At 48.3% G+C, this 22,067-nt stretch overlaps 1 protein-coding gene across 1 annotated transcript in view; it reads right to left on the reverse strand.

Moving 5' to 3' along the window:
* Window positions 1-22,067, reverse strand: part of LIAS (lipoic acid synthetase) — a 240,983-nt gene that overhangs the window by 84,215 nt on the left and 134,701 nt on the right. Inside the window, exons 6-7 of the mRNA XM_085642245.1 lie at window positions 9,772-9,829; window positions 9,317-9,445 (exon numbers count right to left, since the gene is read on the reverse strand). Coding sequence (XP_085498371.1) covers window positions 9,317-9,445; window positions 9,772-9,829 — 187 coding nt within the window. The remainder of the gene's footprint in view (window positions 1-9,316; window positions 9,446-9,771; window positions 9,830-22,067) is intronic.

The raw sequence follows: 22,067 nt of genomic DNA on the forward strand, positions 1-22,067 counted from the left end.
GCTGCTCCAAAGAGAACATCTGGATCAGAATGCTCCCCCGCTTCCTTGTCCAGAAGCCTCGCCGGAGGCTGAATCAGTATCTTTCTTTGAGTGGTACTTTCTGGGAGTAATGGTATATTCGATGTGAAGATGTCAACCGGAGTGTCAATGGATGTATCGTTAATGGTGGTTTTGAGGCAAGACGTCAGTAGATCAGCCATTGATGGGTCCAATATCTTCTGCACTTGCTGCCTCCTCACCTTCGCAGCTGAAGACAGGTCTTCCTCGATGGGGGTCGTTGCAGTCATCGACGGGCTCACGGTCGATGTTAGGATTACTTTCAGTTTTCTAGTCAGCTGTGAGGATGGTAGAGGCATTGAAGTTTTAAAATGCCTCTTTACCTGTTGTTTTTTGGAGCAAAGGCACATCTTTTGACATTTAAAATGCTTTTTGTGGAGTACTTCAGGCATGGACTTGGAGCTTGAGGATTCTGCTTCATCAGGCTTTATTTTTTCACCTTTCTTCTCAAATTCAGAGGAACTGGCCTCATATTCATCCCCTCAAGAGGGGGTTGCAAAAGCTTCATTCTTTTGAATCTGAGAAGTGTTGAACGCCTTGGCAGAAAATGTTCTTGCCTTGTGGGCTCGGTAGAGGCAGTATATGCATCTCTAGAAATGGTAACCAGAAAAAAAACTAATTTAGTCTGCCACAGGAATCACAAGCAATAAAGACTCCTTTTGTATTTCTCCATTGAAGTCATTTCTCAGAGGTATTGGGTACACCTAAAGACCAGAAAAAACTAAAAGCTACAAAAATCTAAAAGAAACTAAAGACATAAAAAAAACTAGGAAAAAAACTAAAGCATTCAAGGGGCACCCCAAAAGCCCAAGAAAAAGGCTAAAAGTTCACTTCACCACACTTGATGAGCAAAGCTCTGTAACGACCTTCCACACAACCTGCATGTTGGACCCGGCCTCGTGGCGTGGTCTTAACCCTCTTGGATTGTGCTCGTACCCCGCACCGGCCTACACGGGCCGCCCTTTCAGGCCGCCAGGGACCCCTCCTCCCTACGAGGCCCCCTTTGGATTGTACCCGTTTTCCTACACCTGCCTCAGCGGCCCCCTTTTCCAGGCCGCACAGGGACCCCTCATCCCTTCGGGGTCCCCCCCATGCTTGCTCCACGCACCAGCCCACGCAGCCCGGCTCCCTCCGGCCTCGGCCCCAGCGAAGCCCCGACATCGAGGCCCCAAGATCTGGCCAGGGGGCACCGCATGGCCACTTCACCACTCCCAGAGGAGGAGAGTTTCGATGGGACCCCCACCGTCCCTCAACACCTAGGTGCAATCGTCCTCCGGCCTCCCCGGGCCTGGCGCCTCTCCCGCTGGGCGTCTGGCCTCTCCCAGCCCGGCCTCTCCGCACCCCCCAGGCGCAAGGGTCCGGACATCAAAGGGCTCCAGACCTATATCTGGGGCAACCCCGCAATGGGACAGTAGTTGTATCCCGGAGTCAGGAGCCCTGCTGATGGAATCGCGGCTGACCCTACGGAGAAGAACTCTTGCTTGATACTATACCACGAGCCCTGCTGACTGCGTCGCGGCTCCACCTTATTGAGACCAGGAACCTCACGGAACATCGGGGCCCTGCTGACGCTGTCGCGGCCCAACCTCGCTGAAACCTCCACCAGAGCCCTGCTGACGTCGTCGCGGCTCGAGCTGAACTGAAACACCTTAAGAGCCCTGCTGACCTAGTCACGGCTCAAGCTCCACGAACTGATCGCCAGAGCCCTGCTGACGCCGTCGTGGCTCGACCACTCCGAGACCCGGAGTCCCTCCAGCTTGAGGATCAAGAACTGGGCCAAGGTACCCTCGTACCCCGCTGCTACTAAAGACTGTCCCGCTACCCCGTCCCTACCAAAGACTTTGAGACTCTTGCGGATCCCTCGATCCCCCCTTGTATACATCGATAACCGTAACTTCCTAAATGCTGATAAAGAATTGCTCATCTTGATAAACATCCTTGAGTCCTGTGTGGTGGTGTTACTGTGCTAGTACGGAATTGGAGAAGGACCTCCCCTAGGAGGCTTCTCAGCAGCGCTCGGCTACCTCGTACAGTGTGGGGGCCCCTCTGGGTGGTCTCTCCGACTCCCCCGAGGTCCGCCTTCCAACATTTGGTGGCCAGCGACGGGATCCGAGCCGAACGCAGATCGTACAAGCAAGTAACCCACTCGCTATCCATCCAGACGAACAGAGACCATGAGCAACCAGGAAACCACCGCGACCATGGAGTTCCAACCAGAACGATTGGAAGAGTACACGCACAAAGAGTTAAAACAGTTCTGCAAGGACAAGGGCATTGCGACCACCGGCCTAGGTACCAAGGAAGAGATGCAGAAAGCCCTGAGAACCTGGATAGAGTCCGAGGCGGGTCCCTCCCAGAGTGAAGGTCCCCTGCCCCTGAATGCAGCCACGCCACCAGCACCGACCCCAGCGAACGGAGGGAGAAACAGCCTGGAAACCGGCCTCTCCGCGGAAGAAATACGAGAGCGGGAGTAGGTCCGGACCCATGAGCTAGAGCTCGCACAACTTCGGCTGGACGGCGAACTCCTGCTGGCCGAAAAGAAATTGGCCATGGAACAGCTACGGCTACAAGAGGAGATAGAGGAGAAGAAGCGGCATCGAGAGCTGGAGGAGAAAAGGCTGACCCTCGAACACGAGCGGGGCCTCAAAGAACTCGAGCTCAAGGCCCAGAAGGGGGAGACCGGCACCCCCAGCAATAGAGACGCTCTGCCGCCCACCGAAGCCAAGGTCCATATTCCCAAAGATGTCGTCAAGGAGTACTATAAAAACGACGACATCCAGCAGTGGTTTAAGGCATACGAGGTGGCCATGACCTCCCATCGGGTACCCCGGAAGGATTGGGGTGCCGGCCTATGGGGTCGGTTCCTTAGCGAGGGCCGAGACACCCTACTCCAGCTCCCGGAAGAGGTGATGACCTCGTACGACCATATGAAGGAGGCCCTGCTCACCCGCTATGGACTAACCGCGGAAATGTACCGCCAGCGTTTCAGAGACTGCCAGAAAATCCCCGGTACCACGTGGGTAGAGTATGTTGACTTTTTCAGCAGGGCCCTAGAAGGTTGGATCAAGGGGAGCAAGGTCACCACCTACGGGCAGTTGGTCGACCTCATTATTTGGGAACACCTCTCCAACAACTGCTTCATGGAGCTAAGACAACACCTCCTCGACAGCAAGCTGACCGAGCCGCGGAAGCTCGCCGCCGAGGCCGATCGATGGGTCAACACCCGAGTCCCCCGGAGCTCGATGGGGGAGTACCAGCGAAACCCCACCGGACCCCCCCGCCAGCGCGGCGGGGGAGGAGGGTCGAACAGGAATCGGGACATCCCAGCCGGGCCGCCCCGGAGTCCGCCTCGGGGGCCGCCTCAGCAACACACCTCCCCGAACCTAGCCCGAAGAGGGACGACGCCAGCCAAAACCGGACCCCGGCCCACGATAACCTGCTACGGCTGCCAACAAACAGGACACTATGCCAGCGACCCTGCCTGTCCCCGGAACCGACGAAGTGGGACCAGCGGGCCCCCGCCCCGACAACTAGCGGCTGCCGCCCTGGGAGAAGGGGAGGAAGAGGAAGAACCCCTCGACGGGGGGTCCCCTGAGTGGGAGCCGGCGGCCATGTCCCTGGTCTGCCTGGGCAGCCGAGAAATGGTGCCCTGAACACCCATCCCGAGCAACACCCAGAAGTACCAACAGTGGGTCACTATCAATGGACGACGGGCCGAAGCCCTCCGTGACACCGGAGCCAGTGTCACCGCTGTCCGCTGCCACCTGGTGGCCCCCGAACAGATCCTGCCGAATGTGCTATGCCCCGTCCGGGCGGCCGACAACAGCGAGAGCATGTGCCAGATGGCCCAGATTCTCTTAGAATGGGGAGGGGTGACGGGCATGCTGAAGGTGACTGTCCGCGATGACGCTCCGGTGGACTGCCTCCTGGGGAACGACCTCGAGAGTTCCCCCTGGGCTCAAGTGGAGCGGCGAGAGCATCTCCGAATGCTAGGACTACCCGAATGGGCCTGCGCCACCACCCGGTCCATGGCCGCCCAGGCCCCCCGTTCGTCCATGGCCGCTGACACCGTCGAGCCTGAGGGGCCCGTGCCACCACCTGCCTCCAGCGAGGAAGAAGCGGACACCGATGCCAGATCCACGGTGCCCCCCCCCGGACGAGATCGCCTCTCTCGGCACACTCCCGGAGCTTGCCAAATGGCGCCACGACGGGGGCCCCACCAGAGAACAGTTCTTGCAGGAACAGAAGACCTGCCCCTCCCTTGAAGGAGTTCGGCAGCAAGCGGCCGCGCAGGCCAACGGTGACCCGACCGGAACCCACTGGGTCTATTGGGCCAAAGGACTACTGTACAGCGAGCAGAAGATTGCCGAACTGGGGGCCAGTCGAGTGCTGGTGGTCCCCCTCCGATTCCGGGAGTTCCTCCTTAACCTGGCACATGATGTGCCCCTCGCCGGGCACCTGGGGCAGGACAAAACCTACAGCCGCCTGGTGACCCACTTCTACTGACCCCGGATGCGGAGGGACGTGGACAACCACTGCCGGTCCTGCCAGACCTGCCAAGCCAGCGGCAAGACGGGGGGACGGGTCAAAGCCCCTCTCCAGCCCTTTCCAGCAGTCAACACCCCGTTCGAACGGGTCGGAATAGACATCGTAGGGCCCCTGGACCCCCGGACCGCCCTGGGTCACCGCTTCATCCTGGTCCTCGTAGACCACGCAACCAGGTACCCGGAGGCCATCCCGCTTCGAACTGTGACAGCCCCCGTAGTGGGCCGGGCCTTAATGGGGATCTTCTCGAGAGTGGGGTTCCCCCGAGAAGTGGTGAGCGACCGAGGTACGAACTTCATCTCTAAATACATGCGGTCCCTGTGGCAGCAGTGCGGGGTCACGTACAAGTTCACCACCCCATACCACCCTCAGGGGAACGGACTGGTCGAGCGGTTCAACAGAACCTTAAAGGGCATGATCAAGGGCCTGGAAGAACCCCTACGGCGGAGATGGGATGTCCTGCTGCCGTGCCTCCTGTTTGCCTATCGGGAGGTCCCGCAGAAGTCCCTGGGGTTCAGCCCTTTCGAATTGTTGTACGGGCATCCAGTCCGAGGACCCCTCAGCCTGGTCAAGGAGGGCTGGGAGACGAAGCCCCGAGATGCCCCTCCCGACGTCTACAGATACCTCCTGACCCTACGAAACCAGACACGAAGGTTCCGAGCCCTGGCCGAAGCCAACCTCGAGGCCAGCCAAGAGGACATGAAAAGATGGTACGATCAAAACGCCTCTACCATCGAGTTTGAGCCGGGCCAGCAAGTCTGGGTCATGTCACCGGTTGACCCCTGCGCCCTCCAGGACAAATGGACCGGGCCCTTCAAGGTGGTGGAAAAGAAGAGCCCTGTCACCTACCTGATCGACATGGAGTCTCCCCGGAACCCCCTCCGGGTTCTACACGCTAACCGGCTCAAACCCCACTTTGCCCGGACCGAACTAAGCCTACTGCTAGCGACCGACGACGGGGGCGAAGGCGACTCCGAGCCCCTACCCGACCTCCTGCGGACCAGCGACCACGACGGGACCATCGAAGGCATCCAACTCGCCTCCTCCCTGACCCCGGAACAGCACCACGACTGTCAGCAACTGTTGCGGCCCTTTGCGGCCCTCTTCTCCCTCACTCCGGGGGTGACTCCATGGTGTGTACACGACGTCGACACTGGGAACAGTCCCCCCGTGCGACACAGAGCCTACAGAGTACCCGACCGGGTTCGGGCCTGCATCCAGGCTGAGGTGGCGAAGATGCTGGCCCTCGGGGTCATCGAGCCCTCCGACAGCCCGTGGGCCAGTCCCGTCTTCCTGGTGCCAAAGGCCGCCGCACCAGGCACCCCCCCGGAGCTACGATTTTGTGTGGACTACCGGGCCCTGAACGCTGTTACCAAGACCGATGCCCATCCTCTTCCCCGGGCCGACGAGCTCATTGACCGCTTAGGGGCAGCCCGCTACCTGAGCACTTTTGACCTCACCGCCGGGTACTGGCAGATCCAGCTCACCCCCGGTGCCCAAGAGAGATCCGCTTTCTCCACCCATGATGGGCACTACCACTTTCGGGTGATGCCCTTCGGCATGAAGAACGCCCCGGCCACCTTCCAGAGACTAGTGAACAAGGTCCTGGCCGGGCTAGAGGCCTTCAGCGCGGCTTATTTAGATGACATTGCCGTATACAGCAGCCACTGGGCTGAGCACCTCAAAGCAGTCCTGGCCGCCCTCCAAAGGGCCGGGCTCACGATCAAGGCCAGCAAATGCCAGCTAGGCCAAGGATCGGTGACCTATCTGGGCCATCAAGTAGGGAGGGGTCAGGTGGCTCCCCTCCAACCGACAGTTGATGCCATCCAGGCGTGGGAACCCCCCACCACCCAGACAGCTGTCCGGGCCTTCCTGGGCCTCACCGGGTACTACTGGCGATTCATCAGACACTATGGGAGCATAGTCGGCCCCCTCACAGAGCTCACGTCAAAAAAGCAGCCCAAGAATGTACACTGGACCCCCCGCTGCCAGACGGCCTTCGAGACTCTCAAAACGGCGATGTGCACTGCCCCTGTGCTACAGGCCCTTGACTACAGCAAGGAGTTCGTGGTGCAGACGGACACCTCCGAATATGGAATTGGGGCCGTCCTGTCCCAGGTAGATTCGGAGGGACTCAACAGACCCGTGGCCTTCATCAGCCGACGGCTGCTGCCCCGGGAGCAGCGGTGGAGCACCATCGAGCGGGAGGCCTTCGCTGTAGTGTGGGCCCTCAAAAAGCTCCGGCCCTATCTCTTCGGCACCCACTTCCGGGTCCAGACCGACCACCGGCCCTTGCGGTGGTTAATGCAAATGAGGGGCGAGAACCCCAAGCTGCTGCGATGGTCCATCTCGCTGCAAGGGATGGACTTCTCTGTTGAACACCGGCCCGGCAATGACCACGCCAACGCCGACGGCCTGTCCCGCTTCTTCCGCCTCGACGAGGAGAACCCCCAAGGAAATGGGTGACTCTCCCTGCCTTCGGCTGGGGGGGACGCCTGTTGGACCCGGCCTCGTGGCGTGGTCTTAACTCTCTTGGATTGTGCTCGTCCCCCGCACCGGCCTACAAGGGCCGCCCTTTCAGGCCGCCAGGGACCCCTCCTCCCTTCGAGGCCCCCTTTGGATTGTACCCGTTTTCCTACACCTGCCTCAGCGGCCCCCTTTTCCAGGCCGCACAGGGACCCCTCATCCCTTCGGGGTCCCCCCCAATGCTTGCTCCACGCACCAGCCCACGCAGCCCGGCTCCCTCCGGCCTCGGCCCCAGCGAAGCCCCGACATCGAGGCCCCAAGATCTGGCCAGGGGGCACCGCATGGCCACTTCACCACTCCCGAAGGAGGAGAGTTTCGATGGGACCCCCACCGTCCCTCAACACCTAGGTGCGATCGTCCTCTGGCCTCCCCGGGCCTGGCGCCTCTCCCGCTGGGCGTCTGGCCTCTCCCAGCCCGGCCTCTCCGCCCCCCCAGGCGCAAGGGTCCGGACATCAAAGGGCTCCAGACCTATATCTGGGGCAACCCCGCAATGGGACAGTAGTTGTATCCCGGAGTCAGGAGCCCTGCTGATGGAATCGCGGCTGACCCTACGGAGAAGAACTCTTGCTTGATACTATACCACGAGCCCTGCTGACTGCGTCGCGGCTCCACCTTATTGAGACCAGGAACCTCACGGAACATCGGGGCCCTGCTGACGCTGTCGCGGCCCAACCTCGCTGAAACCTCCACCAGAGCCCTGCTGACGTCGTCGCGGCTCGAGCTGAACTGAAACACCTTAAGAGCCCTGCTGACCTAGTCGCGGCTCAAGCTCCACGAACTGATCGCCAGAGCCCTGCTGACGCCGTCGCGGCTCGACCACTCCGAGACCCGGAGTCCCTCCAGCTTGAGGATCAAGAACTGGGCCAAGGTACCCTCGTACCCTGCTGCTACTAAAGACTGTCCCGCTACCCCGTCCCTACCAAAGACTTTGAGACTCTTGCGGATCCCTCGATCCCCCCTTGTATATATCGATAACCGTAACTTCCTAAATGCTGATAAAGAATTGCTAGTCTTGATAAACATCCTCGAGTCCTGTGTGGTGGTGTTACTGTGCTAGTACGGAATAGGAGAAGGACCTCCCCTAGGAGGCTTCTCAGCAGCGCTCGGCTACCTCGTACAGTGTGGGGGCCCCTCTGGGTGGTCTCTCCGACTCCCCCGAGGTCCGCCTTCCAACACTGCAGTATAAATCTGAGGTTTTAAGTCCTCTGGGAGGAGTGAGTCAAAGAGCACTCTCACCTCATTGGCTGAAGTTTGGTGCATCTAGAATGGCTAACAAAGAGGACACTGCCTATGGATTTTACAGCTGTCAGTGTCTAGTACTGCAATTTGAAAAATAGTGTGACTCCCACTTTGATGACGGGGAAGACTTTAAGCATGGGAATTTATGAAAGATCCAGTGCTGGAGAACAAGCAATCTGCTATTATGATGTTCCCACTTAATTAATAGTGGCAGACTCTTTATCGGGTTGGGGTGCACATACAGATAATCATGAGCTTCAGGGAACTTTGTCCCAAAAAGAAAGGTCTTACCATAGTCAAACTGCTAGAACTCAGAGCAGTCCATCTTGCTCTCATATCTTTTCTCTGATCTCTCAAGACAAACTCCCTCTTTGTTCAAATGGATAACTCAGCAAAAATATGATGTAGTACTTGAACAAGCGGGAGGAGAAGGAGAGAGATGGCAGTTGATTGAGAATCCAAAAAGTAAATGTAAATTGGCCAAGTATCCTGCAATAGGCTCTCAAAGTTGTTTTGGTTTCACAAATTGTATTCTCTAAAGGAAAGATTTTATATACATATTTTGTAAAAGTGCTCATAGGTCCAGGACATGGGCAGACAAAAATGCTTGTGAATCATAATGGATATACCTTGAACGAGAACTATAGAACCACCACTGAATGTATTTAAATGTATGCATGTATATGGTATTTCTATAGTACGAACCTAGCTAAAAGGCAGCGGAGGGCTGGACACTATATGACTGCCATTTCTCAGGAATAACAGGTACACCTGTGTATGCATGGAGACACTGAATTCCAGGAGTATCGATTTGATCTGAGTGAGCTGAAAAAGCACCTAGATTGGTTCTTCATATTTTTAGCTGGACAGCATTATTGGTTGTTTGTATTAAACTTTGAAAGAAAGATCATCAAACAATGAGCAATCCAAAAGAATGTAATCTGATCACCTCTGTAACTCCGGGACAGTTTCCACATTGTGCGCATATACATCTAAACCAGACTGTGCGACCTTCGTTACAGCGTTGAGATCACCCCGGAAATCGGGGGTTAGACATTCAACTAGAATTCTGGGGTTCCTAGAAAACAAACAAAAACATAAGTAACAAGCTGTTTATGCATGCAAAATTGTAAATGGCCTGTGTGAATACAACTATAAAATTGCTTTTCAAATAATGATTCAGAAATTCAGTAGTATATTTAAATCCACCCACTGTCTATGTACAAATGAGGACATTAGAACCTGATGAACAGAATGTTTTCACCATTTAATGAAAAGAACACCCTGCACTCAATGCACCGTTCGTGAAGGACCATTTAAAAATATCTGGGCAATCGCAACAACAAAATTAGCATTTTACAAGGGAGTGTTGTGATATAGTCGATACTAAATGTTAAAACATACCTCTCCTTCAAATGTGACACTGTTTTGGCAAAGTGATCTGCTCCGCCATCAGGTATATCTAAGAACAAACACAGAAACGTGAGTAAAATCAGGTCTTACTCACACAGGAACATAAATAAATATCTTGCAAACAAAGTATTTTTCTCAGTCCTTTAATCAAATTTGCATTTTTCAAATCGAGGTCAAAATGGCTGTGTTATCAATTGGCTACACAAAATGAAGTTACCCAAAAAAAGGTGAACAGAAACTATTCAGATTTATATAATCATATCGATATGCTGCAACTGGCATCAATTATCAAGGACTAGTATTTTCATAAAAAAGTGAGCGGCACTGCAGGTCATAATAAACTAATCGGACAATAAAGGCCAGAACAAACAGACATTTACCCAACATAGAGATTATTACATTCCTAGCCTGATACAGGACTCCCTAAAACAAGAATTTGCAATGCAATATGTCTAGCACTTATAGGAGTTTGAGCTATTGGCATTGTAAACGATAATGCCTTTTATTTATGTGTTGTTTTTAAAACACAAAAATAAAAGACATTGTGATTTATAATGCCAATATCTTAAACTTTTGCAAATGCGAGACCTATTGCATTGCAAATGCGTGCAAAAAAATAAAACATTAGGAGAGAGCCTGCTCATAGGGAAAATTTTAGCCTGCCTCCCGTATGCTGCTATCCGGTTCTTTGAGCTCCAATGAGCAGACATTCCAGAGCAGGAGGTGGTCGCAGTCTGCACTCATCCCCTTATAAACAGACGGGAGGGGATAAGCATATGGCCAATACCTGTACGGGGCAGGGGATTGAGAATCCAGGTGAAGCATGGTGGCCAGGTCTGCTGTGGCTCACGCCCCTAGCTGGGAGGGGAGGCGCTGTTGTGCTGAGAGGCAGAGGAAGGGGTGAACTGCTAGAGACAGCTGCTAAGTTGAGCCAGTCACGTCCTCCAATGAGTGGACCGTGGCAGCAACAGTAACATTTCCTGCAAAAGTGCCCTTTTTTATTTCATGTGTATTTAAGTTAATAAAATTTGCGCTATGACAAATTTTAACCAGCAGTATGCAGAAATTCATGAACCCACATTAACAAACTTAATGTTGAAGTAGGCCATTTCAAATAAAAATGTATGTTGAAAAATTACCACAATACACAAATACAGGCGGACGTGGAGGTGGGAGGATAGCATGGTGAGATTAAAAGAACTGGACAGGTGGGAGGTGTTGGGGGGTAGGGTGTAGAGCTGTGAGCGGAAGCTGAACAGCCAACAACTGTACCTACACAACCGTAGACACAATCTATTCCCTTACGCCATGGCCACCTGGTAACCCGAACAAATCAACTAGAAACGACCTTAAACAAATCACAAGGAACCTCCTGAGCGCCTTGACGTCGATTCCAGCCCCCCGCAGCACTGTGCCAGAGGTCAACATGCATGGAAGCAGGAGCTAGGCGAGAGAGCGAAACTCCGAAGTGAAAGTGAAAGCATCATCTCCCCGAGGTGCCCTGCCCAGGAAGGAGGAGCTGTCGCCGCCTAAGCTTTAGGGCCAGGGTAGTGTAAACACCCCGTGCGCCACAAGATGCAGCTCTCCAATATCACGATAGGCTGAGACAACCCGAGAACATCCCAAAATATTATGCACTTTAGTGTGGTTCTTTTGCTCTTTCTCACGGACAACGCACACGGCGTCGTTTCTGATTTACCGCCCTAGAAACAAGATTATACTGTTCAAACAAGTCGCTCCAGTGTACCGTGGGTCTTTCAATACCGTACGTAATTACTGAGGTCTTGATTACGGCGGCAATACGTGCATTGTTTCACAAAAACTCTACATGAAGCAGGGAAGCAGCTCGGCAGCCCGAGGGGTCACGGGGTACAAAGCAGGGCTCCCGCCATGCCATGACCTAACCCTGGGACTCTCCATACAGCACCGCGAGGCCCGTGCTATTGTCTCATTGTTCTTCCAGGATGTGAGGAGGAGGAGGGGCGGCCATCCCACATGCCAGTAATGGTAAACAAAAAAGTGCCGAGCAAGTAATCATAAAACAGACATGCCAGTAATAGTAAACAAAAAAGTGCAGAGCGAGTAAAAAAAAAAAAAAACATTATTAGACAAACGTAACAATGCTAAACGCACATCCCACCTGCCAGTAATGGTAAACAAAAAAGTGCAGAGAGAGTAATTATAAACCAGACCGTGTCACGCCGCCAGTAAAAGATCCAATCCGGGTGGGCGGGGCTAAAAGAGGACAAGGCGGTAACCAGGAGGAACTAAAAAGCCTCAGTTACAATAAAAAGACACAGTTTACCATAACGAGTGACGCAAACTAATCAAAATAACAGGCAGAGTCGAGACACCACTTCTGAAAGTGTATTGATTACAAGAAGCCTTCGCAGAGTGAGCAGCGCATGCGCTGCAACGCCAGGCGAGACCTAAAAAAGCAAAATAATGTACAGAAGGACATATCTAAAACAAGCAAGACCTGCAAAAATGTAAAGGGCACAACATTGTCAGCGTGTCCGAGACTTCATAGCGTGAGAAGAGAATCACCCCACATGTTAAGTCGCCCAGAGCTCCCCTGAAAAAAACTCTCTCCAGCACCCTGCAACAAATGGAAGGGTGGCCGCCGTACACCAGGAACAACAGCTGTGAAACACAATCCTCGTCATTGATTCGAGAGCTCCATGCTCCATCCTTAGTGCCGAGCCCAGGCAGAGTTCAGATCTCACAACCACGCGGGCATACATGCCTATAGGCTGCGCCGCGTAGCCCATACATCTCTCAAAACATCTGGAAGGCTTGCCAGCCTAAAGAGCTGTATACATGTCAAGATTATATCATGGGTAGGTGATTCATGCCAACAGATTACCATAACTGTCCACTCTGCCCTCTAACCATACCCAGGGTTAAAACAGGGCAGGCTTTCCACTCCTGAGGTTTACTTCTATAGACACAGCTCTCGCACCTCCCGGGTAAATCTTTTGCATTCCCTTGGGACATTAGCATTTAAATGAAACACACACGCACAGCAAGCCGTTCAGATTACAATTTCCTATATGCTAAAATGCAAGCATCTTCTTTTCCATGAGGGAGGGGGCATGCTCGACATACATCCTTTGGGCAGTACACAAGTGACTGTTATTCAAATGAACAATCAAATGTTCTACATATACACAAAAGGTATGCTAAAGAAGCCCAAACACATTGCATCTGGAACTGAGGTAAAATGTCCCTCTAGTGCAGGACAACTCGGCAGAATGCAAATTAAGACATTCACAAATATAAAATGGTTAAAAACATGTTTAGTTGCTAAAACGTCTATGTGCCAGTGTAAATTCTGCTGTACTGAGACCTAGTCCGTAAAAGTTACAGATGCCAAATGTAATACAAACTGAGTTTCATGTTGCCTTTGTCTCGTTTGGAAAGCAATACTCTGCAGTCCCCAAACTGCCCCGCCCCCCCTCTTGCTTTTTTTGTGTGAGATGGCCTTGGAGGGGGCAGCCGACCCTTCCCTGGCTCCCCCAGTTAACAAGGCCTTTGACAACAAACACACGGGTTAAGAGAAGGTAGCAGTGACCCCACCCCCAAAGACTCTTCAAGTTTAGGATCAACAGACTTGGGTACAGGTGTTTACCACGTTGACGTTGCCACAAAGACTCCCCTCCCCCCATTCTGAAGGCCCAATGACTTCAAGCACAATGGTTTTCAGGGAGCTACAAAGAGTGAAATACTAAAGGCCAACAGCAGGCTACGGCCCTTTCAGATGAACACATACTCTTCCCAGTAATCAAACACACACAAGAAAGGAAGGCAATTTAAAATCAATGTTTAGTACAATATTGCGCTTATTCTGTTGATATTTTCGTATATCATCCATCCCAAATTCTTTCAAACATTGAATCGTTATATTATTGTATTTAGTTGCTGACACATGTTCCACTTTATCAAGGCCTTCTCAGTACTTGGAGTGATGCATCTATGTGTTAATATCCCTGATAAGTATGAATCTCCATTTTAATATGTCTTACTGTATCCGGACCAAACTCAATTGGTTCTTTCGTTAAAATTAAGACTTTGTTTCACAATATTTATATAAATCCGCCAATTGCCCATAACTCAGTAAAACGTGAGGTTCAACTCGTTCTGATTCTAGACACTACAATGCACTTTTATGCTTTTTTGCCAAAAAGACACTAGCATCTCGACAAAAATAACTTGTTCTGTTATATGAAATCCTTCCATTTAACATCATGCACTAATTTGCCGTAGAACGGATGATCAAATAATATACTCTTCCTTAGCGCGTTACTTCCGGTCTGCATGGCTTATTTGGAGTAAAAGCCGTTGCGGAAGCCATCCAATGCAACCAATATATGTACCTTGTGAGATTATTATTGCATTATCTATCCATTGCACATGCTGATGCTAAAGGCACTCTGTTTTAATATTTCTAGGTTGTGCATGATTTTCAGTAGTCTATAATGAATGTTTTTACAGTTATGTTTCACTGTTATGGTCTATACTGAAACAATGATGTATTTACAGCCTTGACCCCATCCACTTTGAACTCAGCAACAACTATAGGGGAGTAATTGGCTAGGCCGTGCCACAGGGTGAACGGGAGAGCAGCTTAGTGGCGTCAGAAATCTACACCCTAATATCAACTCGGCCAACCAACGTAGGTAGCTGCTTCCTCTTCCGGTTAACGCAACACACTCAACCAACCCTTTGCAGCTAGTCCATTGAGCATCCGGTTTGGCGTTGGCCGAGAGGAAATAGCTGAGCAGTATCGTCATCAGGTGCCCACCAAAACTAACAGCTTTTGTGCAATGGCAGGGTTTGCTAAATACAGACCACTCTAGGGGTGCCCCTGCTACAGGACAGGATGAAACCCACCTCTCACTTAAGTTCCCCAAGAGTAACCGTTATGTGAACTTGACCAAGGTACAGGGCGCTGATGAACATATATTTCACCTGCGATCCGCCTAAGGCATTCTAGGCCTTGAAAAAGCCCCAAGCTCACTGGCTGCCCTGAGGCATTGCCCGTGTTGGCTGAGCAAAGTCCCCTCTACAGGCTGAGTAATCCTACTGAACAGAGAGACCAATTCATGTGACAGGAATCAAGACATACAAAAATGATGCAAAATAAATTAATAAACCCAAATTGTCTACTTACGCCGTCACCTGTGGAACTTAATATAACCGTGGCACTGTTCTTGTTTATTCACACTTCAGAATATTGAACATCTGTTCTAAGAATGGTCGCATTCTATACACTGCTTCATCGACTTAACTACGCTCCAGAAGCTTTGTCAACCTGGTACTTGAATGGCAATCTTGTCACTGAAGATACATTTTCAAAATACTCCTGTGTGCATACTCAGCCTTTCATCATTTTAAGGATGACAAAATTAATACCACTAAGAGAGCAAGTGACATATATAAAGCTACTGGGATTTTGGAATCCTATTTTCTACAAATAGGTCTACCGATAGCCAAGCACAAAGAAAGGAAACTCAATTAAATATAACAATACAAACCAATGGACATCAAAACAACAAATGACAAAATAAACCCGTTTTAACAAGCTGTCGCCACACCATTGCGCAAATGAAAAAAAAAAATAGGAAAGTGAAAGCGCGCCATGAGTGTTGTGCCTGCCTGCAGTGGGAAAAACTCATTAAAGAAAGTAGAGCTCACAGACTAACTTCGGAAACATGATCCGTCACTACACGCCTCCTTTAGATAAGAAATACCCTCACGACAGCGGTCAAGCAAACGAGCCAGTCCGGGTGGGTGGGGCCTAAAGGAGACAGGGCGGTCACCAAAAAGCCTCACTTTCAATCGGAGGCCAGCGTTTAACATAAAGGATGACGCGTGCCAATCAAAAGCATGGGCGGAGCTTCCACTCCACTTCCGAAATCAACTCGACGACAATAGACCTCGCAGAGCGAGCAGCGCATGCGCTGCGACGCTAGGCGAGACCTAAAAACATGCAAAGGAGAAAATAACTTGAGCACTTCAGAAACTAAAATGGGAGCCATGGTGTAATGAGAAGTCTCATGAATTCATGAACCCCTTTAAAGGAATGGCAACTTCCCGAAACCTCAGTACATGTTTATTCTGTGTAAGCCAAGTGTGTGTGCCTGTAGACGGAGAGGGGGTTTTGTGTGTGTGTGTCCAGTGTGGATAGCAGGTGTGACACAGTTAAACTGTAAGACTAGGTGAGTCACTGTAGTGAGAAAAGTCTATTTACCTCTACATCAAAACACCTCTTTATTCGACTTCTATGTGAAGTAGTTTTACGAGTGTAGTATCCTTTATTGTTTGATTATTTAAAATCTTACAATAATACAAGTTCATATAATAAACCATTATATACAGTTATAAGAAAGCCAATCTTAAAAATTCTGTACAACTCTCCATATAAAATATACATAATAAAATGTGTAACTATAAAAATTTACAAAATATAATAGTTATTAATCTCCTGTTTTACGCTCATCTAGTTTTTTCCACACTGTCATTAAAAATTTTACTAAGGCAGAATTCATGAGTATATGGTCTGCGGATAAACATAGTATCAAGGCCTGTCTACACGTTCTTACTCCTTGGTCGTTAAATAGTCTCTTTAACATAGTCACTCTTTCATTTTTCAATTCAGGACAGAGGCACAATAAATGGATAATATTTTCCTCGCCAGTTTTGCATAGTCTACATAATGTGTCCTTTTCTAGTTTTTTCCACGGCGGTAAATGGCATAATCCCGGTAATACACCAAATCGTGCTTTAATAAAAATGTGTTTGTTTTTCAACGACCATGGCGTAACCAAATATAGCTGTACCTTCTTTTTTGAGTTACCATTTATAATGGGCCAAGCATGTTTTCTTTTTACAAGTATGGCTTTGTCTCTTATCAATGATAGATCTGTTATTTTATTAATAGTTTTTTTTAAAGATTCCTGCGTTATGGTAGTATCCCAAATCGGCCTAACCTCAAATTCATCCAGTGCCGTATCTAAATATTTCCAGGCCGATGATTTTCCTTAATTTCCTTCCATAGTAACTGAGACATTGGGTTATCTTGGTCGTTTTTTATTCTACTCCAAACTTTAATTGCTTGTCCTTTTCTTTCGTACAGTTGATTATTTAATCCAAATTCCAGCCTAACTTGTGCTTGTGAGCCATTTTTAGGAAGGTGAAAGAGGGTTTTAAAGGTTTTCGAGACGGCGCTATTGATAATAACTGCGTCTTTTCCATTTAGAGCCTCACTACCATATGTTAGAGAAGGAAGCAATTTAGCGGATATCACCTTTAGGAAGGGACGATAAGTTAGGTTGCCAATTGATTTTTGGATAGTCCTAAATGCAGCTATCAAAGAATTTGCTTTCCTATAAATGTCAAGTTTTTGTGAAAGAAAATTTCCGTTATCATTAAATAAAAGACCCAAATATCTGTAGGTTTCTACTTGTTCTAATTGCAGCTTTCCCAGAAACCATTTAGATTTGTGTTTTAGTCTTGAATTGTTTGTAATCACCATAACTTTGGTTTTTGTTTCATTTATTGCCATCCTGATTTCTTTTGAATACTCAAATGTTGTCGTTATTAGACGTTGTAGGCCCACTTTTATATTATTTAAGAGTACAACATCGTCCGCATATAGTAAATTTGATATATGCTTATCAGCAAGTTTAGGTGCATGGGCGTTTATATCGTTCAATGCTTCCGTTAAGTCTACTAAGAACAAGTTAAAAAGTAGTGGGGCCAGTACGCACCCTTGCTTAAGGCCTCCTGTTGTTGGTATTTCTTTTGTGAGTGTCCGGCCATCCCCCATCCGCACTCTGACCCAGGTAGAAGTATATAAAAGGCGAATCAGCTTAAGTAGTAGGGGAGGGATCCTTTGCTTTTGTAGCTTATCCCACAATCGATCTCAATCCACGCAATCGAAAGCCGATTTGAAGTCGACAAAGCATAAATACAAAGGTTGTTTAGTTGTGATTGCTTTGTCCATTAATACAGATAGGGCCAAAATATTAGTGGCTGTTCCTAAACCTTTAATTAAACCTGTTTGGTTTGGCGGGAGAATGCATTTGTCCTTTACCCAGTCAGATAAGCTTGATAACAATATGGCTGCAAACAGTTTTGCGTCCGTGTCTTGTAGTGTTATAAGACTGTAGTTCTCAGGCAGGGTCCAGTTTCCCTTTTTAGGTCTCGCCTTGCTATCGCGTAAACGATCGCAAAGCGATACTATTGTAAGCGGGTTTTAAAAGTGCTCCCAAAAAGCGGATTGCATGGCTAGCACGCGCATCGTGCCGCCATGCAATCTGCTTTTTGGGAGCACTTCAAAGGGTCCGCTCCCCCGCCTGGAATGCGCTCCCCCGCCCCCAAGCACGCGCGCGCCACGCTCCGCCAGGCTTGTCTTTTTTTTTTTTTTATCTCCCAACTAACAAACCTGCCATTTCGTCAGCTCAGTATACTTTCCTTGAAGGGAACAAGCTGGCTTTCGGTTTTTAGTTGTTACACGAGCTTGCCCTTGGTTCCTGGTTGGTTAGGCACCTTCGAGTTCCCGCAGATATATTTGCATTCATTCATCGTCCCCCTTCCGCTCCCATGTCTCGTGAAACGGCTCATTCTTGCTCTTCTGGTTGACGATGACTCATGCCCTGGCGGCGCGCCAGGTGACCACATCACCGCCGGACGAGCTCGCGCTCCCGTGTCCGGGTGAGTCACCTCGGGTGTGTGTACTGCTATTTCAGGGGGCGGTGCTGTCGGTCATGTTTAAGCTCCCGCCAGCTTTCTCGTCTTCGTATCTCTTTGTTTACTTGTGCCTGTCTGTGTGGTTTATCAGCATATGCTTTACAACAAAGAACCTTAGTATCCGTGTGCCTGTAGGGAGTGGTTCTTTTGTTTTCCGTGAACACATTTATTTTATTTATGAGAAGCTTTGTATGAGTGTCTGTGGGGTGTGGCTCATTTGTGGTCAGTGTGCACATTTGTCTCTCTTCACAGGTCTCTTTGTTCTCTTTTGCTCGGCTGTTTTATTGTGGGTGTGTGTCGCTGCCCTGATGAGGTTGTTAGGCCTGCATTGAGCCGTGTAAGGTCTAGTAGTGGTTGTGCGGATCTTGCTATAAACCCTTTGTGTGTGTGTTTCGTAACGGCTATCTACGCTCTCGTGGTCCGTGGTGATGTATTCGCTGGACAGAGGCTCACCGCTTCTTATCCTTAAGAGGGAGACCCAGTCTTTCGTTTGATAAGAGTGCGCTGTAAGTTGTCTAATGAGTCAAACTTTTTATATACAGCTTTACAACGCAGGGAAGTGATTTATAAAATATATCACCCACCCACTCAGAGTATTGAGCAGCTGTCGACCCTGTTCTTTAAGAGTGTTGTCTAAATTATACTAGAAAAGGTAAATTGTGCATAAAAGGTACCAAAGATGTGTGGCTTTTTTAAAACGTGATTTTATTTTAATCCGTTTCCAAGTTCTTTCCAAAACTATTGGTAATGTTGCCCTGGTGCTGGTGCTTGCTTTAGAAGTTGTTTAACTTTTTATTAATGTGTTTTTGTGTTTCGTGTGCAGCAATGTATTTAGAAATAACAATATATTAAATGCATTAGTATTGGGAGCAGTGATTCACAAACGTACAGTAATAAACACCTGCAGTATATTCGTGCGTTCAGGAGAAGACTGAAGAGATCAATCTTTAAGAGTTTTCAAAAAGCTTTTAATTGGGTTGGTAGGTATGAGGAAATTTCCTCAGGCAAGTAGGTCTGAATCTGGAATGAGACCAGCCTTGTATTGGATAGCCATCCGCACATTTAATACTTCAAAATAAGACTCTGGAATTGACAGGCAGGGCTGTCCTGAGGGCAGGGTGTTGAACCTTGAAGAACCGTTCTTGGCATATCACTATTTTGGGACCGGATCACATGTTTGTATCTCTTCTTGTACATAGCAGTTTTCTTTCTACTACTTTATCTCTGAAAAAAAAAGTTTGCTTTTTTTTTCTTTCTTTTTTTGCGGAAGTGCCGGTAATATCTTTCCTAATCGGTCTGTTGAAAGAAACCGAATCAGTGTGAAGATGTCAAAAGCCTGCCTTCTGCAAGTTGTGAAGTAGTGTGTTCTCCTAAACTAACATTAGAGGTTGTTTCAAAACTTTCAGTGTTTTGGTACTTTTTTATGTGAAAAATGGTCTGTGTGGTTAGCTTGCTAGAAAGCAACACAACCTTAGCTGTGTTAGCATGGACCTTGTTCAGTCTGGCTACTGACCTGTTTATCTGTTTGCCGCATGAGCTCATACTATCAGTTGTTTGCAAAATAGCACAAGCATTTGCAATGCAATAGGTCTCGCATTTACGCGAGTTTCAGCTATTGACATTGCAAATAAAATGTCTTTTATTTTTGTTTTCGTTTTTTAAAACATAAATAAAAGGCATTATCATTTACAATGCCAATAGCTTTAACTCGGGTAAATGCGAGACCTATTGCATTGCAAATGCTTGTTAAAGATGGGAGATATTAATGACCCTCTCTAGGATTCTGGTATTACACCTATCCTAAGTACTTCCTTAAAGACCTTGGTTAAGTATTCAGCCCATAGGGCTGGTTCCTCCTTATACAGGGCAAACGGGATACCGTTAGGGCCTGGTGCCCCGTCATTTTGCTTTTTTATTAACTTAAACACTTGTTCTTGTGTTATTTCAATTACATTATCCTGTTCTGTAAAAAATTCCTTCCTTTTAAGATTATTTTCCCTATTTTTTAATTTCCAGTCCGTATTTAGATGGTTTACTAAGAAGTTAACCCATTTGGTCTCAGTTAACACGGATACTACAACCGTTTTATCCGGTCTTACTAGACTGTTTATCATTTTCCAAAAATCCCTTAGGTTTCCTTAAATACTAGCATAAAATATTTTTGTCTAAAGATCTTGATTAGCTTTGGTTCAAAATTCCAAATTCATTTCCTCAAATTTGGATTTCATGTTTTTATACTAGTTATTGTTTCTTTATTATTTGGAAAATTAATTAACTGCTTCCTGAGATTATTTCGAGTGTGTTTCATTTTCCATACAGTATAAGTTGGGTTGATTTTTATTTGTCATTTTTCCAATCACGTTTCATGTTTGTACGTAGTTTCAATAAAAGGGCTGTATGATTTAACTAAATTGCATGTAAAATTTACCCATTGATCAACTGCGGACATAGAAGTTTTTTTTTTAAAGCACTCATGAACCAGGTTTTGAGCTAGATCATTGGTGCGTGCTTTATTGCTTGGTTTCCAGATTAACTTCCTGTAAATGATCGTTCCAATCTGACCTTGCATTGTCCGATACATTTGATGTTTCTTACTTATAAAAGTTGTAAGAATTATTTGCTGGCTGTGGTCACTATCTGGCAGCTTCTTTAAGAAGTACGAGGTACAGTTGTTAAAAATATTTAGTGATACCATCGTATAATCGATCCGCGACTTAGAATTATATGAGTGAAACGATCATGCTGGCAGTGAGTCCGACGGGAATCTCCCATTGAATATTCGCAATCCCATCGCTTCCATGTCCTTCAAAAAATGTATGCCTATTTTATTTTTCTTGGGCTTAGTTGTTATGTCCATTGATTGCTCTGGAATAAGCCATTGTTGATCTTGTGACTGTGTAATATCGTCTCTTATGAAAGATTCTAACAAATTTAAATTAAAATCTCCCGTAAATATAAAATCTACAAAAGGATCATCCATCATTAGTTCCATTAGGTAATTGGTAAGTAATGTGAAGTAGTGGAAAACTGGACTTGTAGTTTACCCAAGGTGGAACATCACACTGCACCCACACTGGCAACCCTTAGTGTGTGTACCATTATACCATTATACAGCATTAAGATGAGATGGGGTCTCCAGACAGGTAGGGTGGGGGTCGGTTATAATATCTCATGATAGTAAAGCTTGCAACTAAAATCATTAAGGATTAGAATTCTTATAGGCACCAATCAGTGATGTGCAGGATTCGACCGGAATACCACAACGTACAGAGTAAGAAACATCTGTACAACAGAGGGTCAAACATTTGTTTCTGATCCTAGTGCATGAACCAGAGTTTTTTTTTTTCCAAGGTACGAAAAATAATCTCCAGGATTCCGAGAGACAAACTCACGTTGGCCACTAGTGAAGATATCTGGAACCAAGCAGCCAATCTCAGTGACAGAGACCATTGCGGTGAGAAGTAGACAGGGGAACACACACCAAAGGCAGAAAGAATCATGGTGCAGTCTTCGGTGTTCCATAATATCTGAAC

The sequence above is a fragment of the Triturus cristatus genome, chromosome 2_2 (genome assembly GCF_964204655.1).
Source record: "Triturus cristatus chromosome 2_2, aTriCri1.1, whole genome shotgun sequence".
NCBI lineage: Eukaryota > Metazoa > Chordata > Amphibia > Caudata > Salamandridae > Triturus > Triturus cristatus.